This window comes from Medicago sativa, chromosome 4 (assembly GCF_051527215.1).
Source record: "Medicago sativa cultivar Bolivia chromosome 4, Bolivia_mono, whole genome shotgun sequence".
Lineage (NCBI taxonomy): Eukaryota > Viridiplantae > Streptophyta > Magnoliopsida > Fabales > Fabaceae > Medicago > Medicago sativa.
This window is the reverse complement of record NC_140752.1, coordinates 99,607,361-99,618,383: the sequence shown is the minus strand read 5'-3', so window position 1 is coordinate 99,618,383 and position 11,023 is coordinate 99,607,361. Positions and strand designations below refer to the sequence as shown.

The following is an 11,023-nucleotide window of genomic DNA, read 5'->3' as shown; positions in this document are numbered from 1 at the left end:
TTGAGTGAGGTTGCGAGTGAGGTTTCATACAACATATCAACAAATATTCCATTTAGTCAAATAGAATGTGCAATATGTTTGGAGGGGTATATAAATAATGAAACAATATATAAATTAAGATGTGGACACACATACTACACGGATTGCATATTCACATATTTGTCAACAGATAACCTATCTTGCCCCATATGTAGACAATTAGTTGTGCAACCTATTGTATATTGAACTTCGTACTGCAAAAAATGAAGAATAATATATGAATTTTTTTTTATTATAAATATAATTACTGTGTTTGTTGAATTTTTTATAATTTTCTATTTCTATGGTTTCTTTCTCGGTCAAATGATTGCATAGATAACGACTATGTTCATATGCATAGTTTTAAAACTCGGGTCGGACAAGCCGGTCCACTCGGACACCGGACCCTCACCGATTCAGTCAGGTTTAAGATGTAGACACACATACCACATGGATTGTATTTTCAAATATTTTTCAGCAGATAATCTATCTCTCCCAATACGTAGACAATAAGTTATACAACTTTTCAACAATTAATTCTATTAATTTAGTTCATGAACCAAATGAATTGAATTTGAGCGGAAAATTAAATTTAACTAAACGAGATGAACTTCAACTATATCTAATTCGGCTTATTTGGTTCATAAGTTAACTCGATTATATGTATATGCATGTATGTGTGTGCGCGCGCTTGCGCGTGTTGAATTAGATTTACCAGCGCGCGTACATGCTTGCGCTCGTGTATGTTGAATTACATATAGTGATTTAAATGTGTAATTTTGTATTATTATTTTTGGTTCATTGTAGCTAGCTATATGTTTTGCTTTATATTTATTTACATACGAATGCATGTAACATCCATGCATTGCTTGGAGTAATTGAGTAAAGCTAACTACTTGATCAATCTATATAGTAGTGTCATACCCCAATTTTGGACCAGTTAAAACCTTCGGTCGTATTTTCAAAGCGGCTCAAGATCTCTTTTATTATGTTAATCAGTTAAAATCCTTGTTTTGTCATGTTTAAAATTCTTATCTTGTTTTTTAAAGCAAATATAATTTTATTCGTGTTCCACGTGCTTTTAAAAATCGTTTTTAGGTATTTTAAATTTTCACGCTTACTTTTACAAAATTTAAAGTTTTCTTAATTCATTTCCTTTTAACCTTTTTAATTAACTTCCTGTTCGTTCGTATCGTTTAAACCATTCAAGGAATTTTTCGCTCGCATTTTAAATATCATTTTTTAACCAATTCAGTTGAAATTTCGGCAGAGAGGTATTTTAAAATACCTCATTTAAGGGACAATTTTAATTACTTTTAATTATTTTTATTACTTTTTATTATTTCCTTTTTAGTAGTTATTTTCTTTTTTATTTTTTATTATTATTATTATTTTTATTTTCGTTTTTTTATTAATAATTTAATTTATGTCATTTAATTTTTCTTTTAGTCTTGCAATTTTTATTTCTTTGGTCCAATTTTAGTCCAATTTTGGTCCAGTCTGATCCAACAGGGGTATTTTGGCCCAGTGAAAGGGACACCTCACCATCTGATACCACCAGAAACCCTAATTTTACCTAGTATATATAGGCCAGCATTTATTGATTACTGTTCACGGACTGACAATTGGCAGCAGCTGCACAAAAAGCAAAAACCCTAATTCTTTATTCATTCCTTCTCTTTCCAGATCAAATCATCAAAACACATGAGTTTTACCAAGAACATGATGAACATTTCAAAGATATTCATCAATATCCAGTAACACACCAACTCTCAAAATTTCCCTCACACTCACAGACTAATACAAATCGTGTTCCAACGACTAACACAAAACTAAATCCATTTTCCAATAACACTAACATCAAATCCGAACCAGATTCATCATAAACAACGAAATTATCACGAATTCGTACAGATTCGAACTCGTCCCTGTGTTTCAAAGGTTCGTATGACAGGAAATTAAACTGAAGCAAACAGATCCATCTGCGAATCCAGATCCATCATGGAATCAAAAAGGGAAAGAACGAGACAGAGAGTAAAAAAAGGAAGAAGAAGCCGATCCAGTATTTGAATCTGTCGTACAAGCCAGAAACACACTAGGTTGTTTGAAGTTTCTGCTCTAGTCCACTGTTTCTCTCCGATCTGCTCTAATGTATCACTTCCTTGACTTGATCTGTGTTGTGTATCCTCTTAACGCATGATTTGTGCCTCGTTTTAAAAGCGTTTGTTTATAGTCAAATCCAGATCGAAGCTTGCTTTCATGAAGGTCTGTTTCTGTTGTTTTTTATATTGTTTGATGCTTGAGAAGAAACAGTCGATTTGAGAGGAGAGGGTTTAGCTTGAGCTTGTTTGTATAATCTGTTGACTTTGTAAAAAACGTTTGAAACAAAGAAGAGGAATACGTTTGAGAGGTGAGGGAACGACAAGAAAAATTTTGAGCGGCTGAAAGTTTAAGAAAAAATTAGGGTTATGAGTGAGTCTGTTTGTTTTTTGCTTTTATACCACTTCATAATCCTCTATATGTGCGTCTAAGCGAGCTTACCTTACGCCATCCCTGAAAGCCGTTAGATCTTTGATCCAACGGCTACTGTTAGTCCTCCCTTTAGTTTGTGTGTATGCCTGTCTTTGTTTGTTTGAGTGCACCTTTGTTTCCAACCGTCAAATCCACGATCTGACGGTCCCTGTGCTGCTTATTTTAAAACCTTGTGATCTTTTGTTTTGTGTGGCTGTGATGATTTCTTCTGGACTCAGTTCTGGACCTCTTGATTCATCTAATGGTCCAGAACTGCCCAGCCTGAGCCCAACCATTTTGGCATTAGGCCCAATTCTGTTTAATTATTTCTCTACTGTTTTGATATTTGCACCACTGTTTTCAATTTTTATTACCCTAATTGCTTCTAAAATTTTATTCCTTGCATTTTTATTGCTTCTAAAATTTTATTCCTTACATTTTTAAACACTTTAATTTTACTTGTTACTTGGTTGTTCATTTTTATTGCTTTTCTCGTATTGTTCTTTATTTAATATGCTTGTCTTGATTTTAATTGTGGTATATTTTTATCTCTTGTTTTTTTGTTTATAATTATTGCATGCATCATCCAACTTATTATTGTCATTGATTTTAGTGTGTATAATTAGGAAATGGATGTATATATTTTTTACCATTGGTTTGTAGCTTGGCAAAGAGGCAAAGAGGCCATAGAATGTATCTAGGAATTTTTGTAATAATGTAGGTAACACAAGCACCGACACTTGCACCGACACCATATCACTTTACCTATCGCTTTTACCTCGCTTTACTTTTCGCATCGTCACGCTAATTTACCGTTAGTTTAGTAAAACCTTTTTTATCCCAAAAATCAAATAAGCAAAAGTCAAATTATTTTCTTAATAAACCTTGGATCCAAATCCAAGAGATTTTTTCTTTTTATTTTCTTAATCAAATTCTTAATTGAACTTTAATTAAACTTAGACTCAATTTCTAAAATAAAATGAAACAACTTCACTTCTATTTTACTCTTCTATACCTTGAGGTCTCGCAACCCTTCTCAAAATCATTTTCAAAATCAAATTAAAATCAACCTAACCCACAAAAATATTTTTTATAAGAGAGAACTACGGCGGTTTTGATCCCTTTTAAGGGTACGTAGGCATGGGTTTATTCCTTCCAAATCGATCAAATAAAAATAACAAAAATTCCTACTTCTTCTACCTCCATTCTTTCACTTAGACTTTAAGCAAGAAATTTTCAAATAAAATAAAGTTCGAAAGAGGTTCTCACGGAGTACCGTGAACGACGCGGGTGCCTAACACCTTCCTGAATCGTAATCGACCCCCGGATCCAAAAAAGGGTTTTTCAATCTCATTTTTCCCTTCCCAAGAATAAAATCGAGCAAGTCCAGTAGATTGAAGGTTCAAGTCCAATCAATGGCTTGACACCCGAAAATCTTGGTCTATAAGTAGAGTAACTTAAGTCTCTATCCCACTATATAAATTAATGAATAGATGTGACAGATAGAAAGAAAAAATAATAATCACAAGGAAAATCTTTACGATAATATTTTTTTCACGAGGAAATCTTATCGATAATAAATTATTGAGTAACTTGAACAAGTATTATTCACGAGGAAATCTTTACGATAATATTTTTTCTTCTAGAAAATATGCGAGGAAATCCTGTTGAGCAAGGAAAAGATAACGATGAAGATATAAAATTAATAATAGGTTTTATACTACATATTTTTCTAGTGTTGTTAGCAATATACTTAGTCATTAAAATGTGTAAGCATCTTGGAACTGCTCCACGAGCTCCTCCACGAAATCCTCCACAACCTCCATCAGCGGCACATAATAGAGTGGTCAATTTGAGTGAGGTTGCGAGTGAGGTTTCATACAACATATCAACAACTATTCCATTTAGTCAAATAGAATGTGCAATATGTTTGGAGGGGTATATAAATAATGAAACAATATATAAATTAAGATGTGGACACACATACCACACGGATTGCATATTCACATATTTGTCAACAGATAACATATCTTGCCCCATATGTAGACAATTAGTTGTGGAACATATTGTATATTGAATCTTGTACCGCAAAAAATGAAGAATAATATATGAATTTTTTTATTTTAAATACAATTACTCTGTTTGTTGAAATTTTTATAATTTTTTATTTCTATGGTTTCTTTCTTGGTCAAATGATTGCATAGAAAACGACCATGTTCATATGCATAGTTTTAAAACTCGGCTCGGATCGGCCGGTCCACTTGGAAACCATATGCTCATTGGTTCTGTCAGGTTTTTAGATCGATTTTGTATTTGAACCGACGTGATGTCATCAACTCGGCGATAAACCGGTTGACTCGACTGAACAAAATATCATAGTTTTAAAACCGGCTCGGACCGGCCGGTTGAACCGGTTCGACAGAGAACTGAGTACGTCGGGTTGAGCTGCACAACAGATCGACCATGTAATTAGACCGGTGCAAACCGGTGAGACTCGTTAAAAACCGGCGACTCGGCCGGTTTGGCAAGCAACCCGGTTTAATTTTTTTAAATGATGGTTTAATTAACTTTTAATGCTTGTTTGATTAAATTTTAATGCTTATTAACTGCATTAATTGTGTTGACTCACACAAATAAGGACGACTATGAACAACAATAACAATTGACATTTTAATTTTTTTTTTTTTTGCATAATAATGTTTAAAGTTCGATCCTCATATTTTAGAAACCGATGGCAATGAGGATCGAACTTTAGACATTATTATGCAAAAAGGAAACTTTAGCCACTGCACCATGGGATTTTCTTAGTATTACATTGAAATATATAGTATATATAAATGTATTATATGTACATTTTTTTTATTATTAATTTTTTAAAAAAACAAATTAACGAGTAGATGTAATTCAACCAGCGTGTGTGCAAGCACGCACGCGCGCCAATACATGTAAATAACACACGAGAGGAAGCACATGCGTACACATACATGTATATACATATAATCGAGTTAACTTATGAACCAAATGAGCCGAAATAAATATAGATCAAGTTGAGCACGTTTAAGTAACAAGCTTAATTTTTCAGCTCATGTTCATCTCTTTTGATTCATGAACCAAATTAAAAGAATTAATTATCGAGTCAAACTTCAAACTTTATTGAAGTTGACTCTTCATTACCACCCTTACACTCAATGAACTAATGTTGGACAATAAATCTAAAGAAGTTCAAGAAGACACATATCTCATTTCCTTAAGTTTCCAGCAAAATTATGCAATGTCTGTGTGTCATGCATACATGTTTGTAAGCTTAGCAACCATGCGTGGAGCATGTTTAATGGCAAAAGTAATTGTTTGTAAGCTTAGCAACCATGCTTTGTTTTTTGGTTATGAATTTCATCAAATTAACGTGTTGATATAAGGAGGAAGGGGTGTACTACTCCGACACTCGGGGGGTCAATATAGGAGCAAGGATGAGAGGTTAGAGATGGAATAATGCATACCAATCTTATTAAGGGGTGCAAAAAGTAACCTAAATTAATTTACGTAGGCCCAAACAAATACTTCAGCCCATTACGAAATCTAAATTCTCCCGGGACCCGGAGGTATCAACAAAACACCACCTCCACCACCGGTAACATTTTCTTCTTCTTCTTGAAACTCGCTTCAATGGCGGGTTCTTCATCTTCTTCAATCATGGACAATCTCTTCCAACGAACCCTAGACGATCTCATCAAATCCATGCGACTCCAACTTCTCACAGAATCATCTTTCATCTCTAAATCAATCGAAGAAATTCGTCGCGAAATCAAATCCACCGATCCACAAACCAAATCCACCGCACTTCAAAAACTCACCTACCTCTCCTCCATCCATGGAATCGACATGTCATGGGCTTCCTTCCACGTTGTCGAGGTAATGTCCTCTTCTCTCTTCCTTCACAAACGAATTGGTTACCATGCCGCTTCAATTTCCTTCAACGATTCAACACCGGTTCTTCTTCTCATCACCAATCAGCTTCGTAAAGATCTTTCTTCAACCAATCATTTTCATGCTTCACTTGCGCTTCATTGTTTATCAACAATCGCCACTCTCGACCTCGCGCGTGATCTCACTCCTGATATCTTCAATTTGTTATCGTCTTCTAGGGTTTTTATTAGGAATAAAGCTATTGCTGTTGTTTTGAGGGTTTTTGATAAGTATCCTGATGCTGTTAGGGTTTGTTTTAAAAGATTGGTTGAGAATTTAGAAAGTTCTGATCCCAAGGTTGTTATTGCTGTCATTGGTGTTTTCTGTGAACTTAGTTCCAAGGATCCGAGATCGTATCTTCCGTTGGCGCCCGAGTTTTATAGGATTTTGGTTGATTCTAAGAATAATTGGGTTCTTATTAAGGTTTTGAAGATTTTTGCTAGGTTGGCTCCTTTGGAACCTAGGTTAGGGAAGAGGATTGTTGAACCTATTTGTGAGCATATTAGAAGATCTGGAGCAAAATCGCTTGTTTTTGAGTGTGTGAGGACTGTGATTACTAGTTTAAGTGATCACGAGTCTGCTGTTAAGTTGGCGGTTTCGAAAATTAGGGAGTTGTTGGTTGATCAGGATCCTAATCTTAGGTATCTTGGTTTGCATGCGCTTTCAGTTGCTACGCCGAAGCATTTGTGGGCAGTGCTAGAGAATAAGGATGCTGTGATTAAATCTTTGGATGATGAGGATTCAAATATTAAAATTGAGTCTTTGCGGTTGTTGATGGCTATGGTCTCTGAGAGCAATGTGGTGGAGATATCTAGGGTGTTGCTTAATTATGCATTGAAGTCTGATCCAGAATTTTGCAATGAGATTTTGGGTTCAATTTTAACCACGTGTGGTAGGAATGTTTATGAGATCATTGTTGATTTTGATTGGTATGTATCTCTTTTGGGAGAAATGACGATGATTCCTCATTGCCAAAAGGGTGAAGAAATTGAGAATCAGCTTATTGATATTGGTATGAGAGTTAAGGATGCTAGATTACAGCTTGTTCGGGTTGCTCGCGATCTGTTGATTGATCCTGCATTGTTGGGTAATGTGTACTTGCATAGGATATTGTGTGCTGCTGCTTGGGTTGCTGGAGAGTATGTACAGCTTGCGAGCAATCCACTTGAACTCATTGATGCTCTTGTACAGCCTCGGACCAATCTCTTGCCTCCGTCAATAAGAGCAGTTTACATCAATTCTGTTCTTAAAGTTTTAAGTTTTTGTCTGGAGTGTTACCTTGATAAAGATGAAGGTACTTCATCCTCACGTGGTGGCGAATTGGCTAGCGGACAGTCAGAAATGTTTGTTGTAAAAAATGACACTGAAGCTCCTGAAATAGTGGCAACATGTGAAGGTTCAACTTATGAACAGGATGAGGGCTTTAACCCAAGGAATTCAACCGCCGAATCTTCTGATGAAGATATGTATGTTGAAAACGACACAGATAGAGTTGTCACTCTTTCGTCAAAAAAGAAAAATTTCACACATGAATCTGTTGTAAACCTATTAAATCGAATTGAATTAATTTTTGGTTCACTGACAGCAAATCAGGATGTTGAAGTACTAGAGAGAGCGCGAAACATATTTGCCTTTGTACAGTTGATTAAAGCAGAAATAATTGATAACTCTGGTCAGAATGTGGACAGGAAATATTCTCAAGTTTCAACTGTTATCAAATCCATCCGCGATGCTTTTTCCGTGGAACTTGGTCCAGTCTCAATAAGTGCACAGGGAAGAGTTACTGTACCAGATGGATTAGCTCTTAAAGAGAATCTTGACGATTTAAAAGCAATATGTGGTGATATCGAGCTACCTTCATCAATTTCGTTTTACACAGGAGGTCCTCAATTTGGCACTACTTCAGATGCTTCTTCGTCTAATCTTCTAAAAAATGACGAGTCAGGGCAATCAAATGAATCTACATCCTTGCTTGAACACCGTAAGCGGCATGGATTATATTACCTTGCTTCAGATAAGACTGAGATTGTTCCAAATGATTATCCCCCAGCAAATGACCCCAAGTCAAACAGTAATATAAATGATGAAGCTGATGAGCTAACCAAGTTGACAGAGCAGTCACTTCTTTTGAAGAAGAGGACAAATCAAATGAAGCCCAGACCTGTAGTGGTGAGATTGGATGATGGAGATGCAGCACCAGGTCCAAATAAAAGGCCAGAGCCAAGGGACAATTCTCTTTCTGGTGCCATAAAAGATGTTCTTGGAAGTGGAACCAACCCGAGTTTGTCTCAAAGTAATCCTCTTGATAAGTCATCAACTAAGCGGAAAGGGAAGAAGAAACTAGGCACAGATCTTCCATCTGAAATGAAAGAAAATCTTGGTGATGCAGAAAAGCCTGATCCTGAAAATCCCAATTCGAGTAGCAAAAATAAAGAGAGAAGACGGAGAGGTAAAGAGAAGATTGTTGAAGGGGAAGAATCTGATCAGAAGGGAAAGAAAAAGAGTAGCCACCGTCATGGCAAGCGTAAAACTCATCAAAGAGCCAATTCACCCTTAAACGTGGTTTCCCAAACACCAGTAATTCCAGACTTTCTTTTGTAGCATTAATAGGATTTTGTTTTTGATATCACCTGTTGTCATTGATTGAGGCTGTTTGTCTGTATTTTAGAGCTGAGCACGTGAGTTTTGTAGATTCTTTGTTCATATATCTATTTTTGTCATTGGTTTTCATATCTTCTTGGCAATGTTTTATTTCCTTGTTGTCTGTTTTCTGTACATGTCATAGAATGAGAATATTCAAGTGAATTACAAGTTGATTGTTGTAGCTGCCCCTTGTTTTTCTAGATATCTTATTACTGAAACATTTGCCATTACATTTGAAATCCTCATGGTCTCAGTATAAGCTATTTTGTTTTGGAGAAAACTGGTGGAGAAATGCCTCTTTTTACTATTTTGTATCATTAAGATCAAAATGGTAAATGTTTTTGAATTATTGAGGGCAATGCTCTAGGTGTTTATGCTGTAAGCCTGTGAGAGAGATGAGATAATTTGATGAGTTTGTGATACTTTCTGAAGAATTGTGATTATCATTCATTGATTGAACAACACACAGGGTACATATATTAATAGTGGCAGTATATCTCAATTCTCAAAGTAGCTAGATTATGTAGTACTCCCTCCATTCCTTTTCTTTTGATGTTTTAGAGCTTAAACTTTATTCCAAAACTTTTGATGTTTTAGAATTTTTAATACTTTTTATCCAATTTTACCCTTGTTGAAAAACACACTTTGAAAATTGGAAGTTTAAATAATAAATGCAATTTATGTGGTGAGTTTCAATAATTAAGGAGATTAGAATTTTGAGAAAAAGAAAATCAAGGAGTAAGTAAGGGTATTTTAGTATAAACCATACAATTATTCATATAATTTAATGATTCATTAATATTTGTGCAATCACCTAAAACATCAAAAGAAAAGGAATGGAGGGAGTAATAACTAATAACTAGCTCACCGCTAAAAAAATGTAGTAGTAAATAACTACTAGCTAGGAGAATTGTTGGGGTTTTCTTATTGGTCTCATTTTTGGGGACAAGCTGTATTACGCCTAAATCGTGCTTAAAATAGGAACATAATTCATGCTTTACCAAAAGTCATTTTTGCTATCATTGTGGATTAGTATATTAGATAATCATATTGTAATTTTAAAATGATAATGTTAAATTTTGTTTTGATCATTAGAACTTTTCAGGCTATCGTCCGTCTAAGATGTGAGATGTCCGCATCTAGTTCCTATCATTGTCAAAATGGTATCCGATAAGTGTTGACTTCAATAATGAAAGTAACATAGACATTCTTGTTGGCATTCAATAATGTGCCTGTGGTGTGGCCAATCAAAATGTTACCTCATTTTGCTTCTTCTCCATTTCCTCACTACCCTACCTTGACCTATCTCTCTCATTGTGATAAATTGGGTGATACACATTTTGAAGTAAATTTTTAAATTCCTTTAAAACATATAATATTGCTTTAATATACTCCAACAAATTTCAGTAGACATCGTTAGGAGCTGAATTTTTGGTGCATTTTTTCCAACAAATTTTGAACATAAAATCTTGTTGAAGGAAACTAGTTCCTTGCCACTTGAACCTCTGGAAATATAGTGAGCACACAACCTCACACAGAGGACAAATTTCTGCTCTAACTAACATAGGCCAATTTGGTTGCTTATACCATTGCTCGACCTCCATTCTTTTGGAGAAATTGTTTTTGACAGCCGAAACAATTTTTGCAACAATTTTTAAGGGGCTAACACAGTTTAGATAAATGATTAATTAAATTCAATAGATGGTTAATGAAATATCAAACATTGAAACTCATTAACCACTAATGTAATTTTATTAAGTACGGATTTAGACATGGCTAATAGTAATTTTCAAGTGTTCATTTGGTCCCTAAATAAATTACATGTGATTTGAACATCCGAATTTTTTTGGTTAATTATGTTCAAGTTTGTGTTGATGAACTTACGTTA

The 11,023-nt window shown here is 34.9% G+C and overlaps 1 protein-coding gene across 1 annotated transcript; it reads left to right on the top strand.

The window, feature by feature from the left end:
- The first annotated feature begins 6,067 nt into the window (after nt 1–6,067).
- DELTA-ADR (delta-adaptin) lies at nt 6,068–9,316 on the top strand. The gene has a single exon (XM_085706513.1). It carries the CDS (start codon nt 6,193–6,195, stop codon nt 9,091–9,093), a length of 2,901 nt encoding a protein of 966 aa, XP_085562639.1. The 5' UTR covers nt 6,068–6,192; the 3' UTR covers nt 9,094–9,316.
- The last annotated feature ends 1,707 nt before the right edge of the window (nt 9,317–11,023 follow it).

Excerpts from the sequence above, each read along its gene's own strand:
- DELTA-ADR (XM_085706513.1), top strand. The coding sequence starts at position 6,193 with ATGGCGGGTTCTTCATCTTCTTCAATCATGGACAATCTCTTCCAACGA.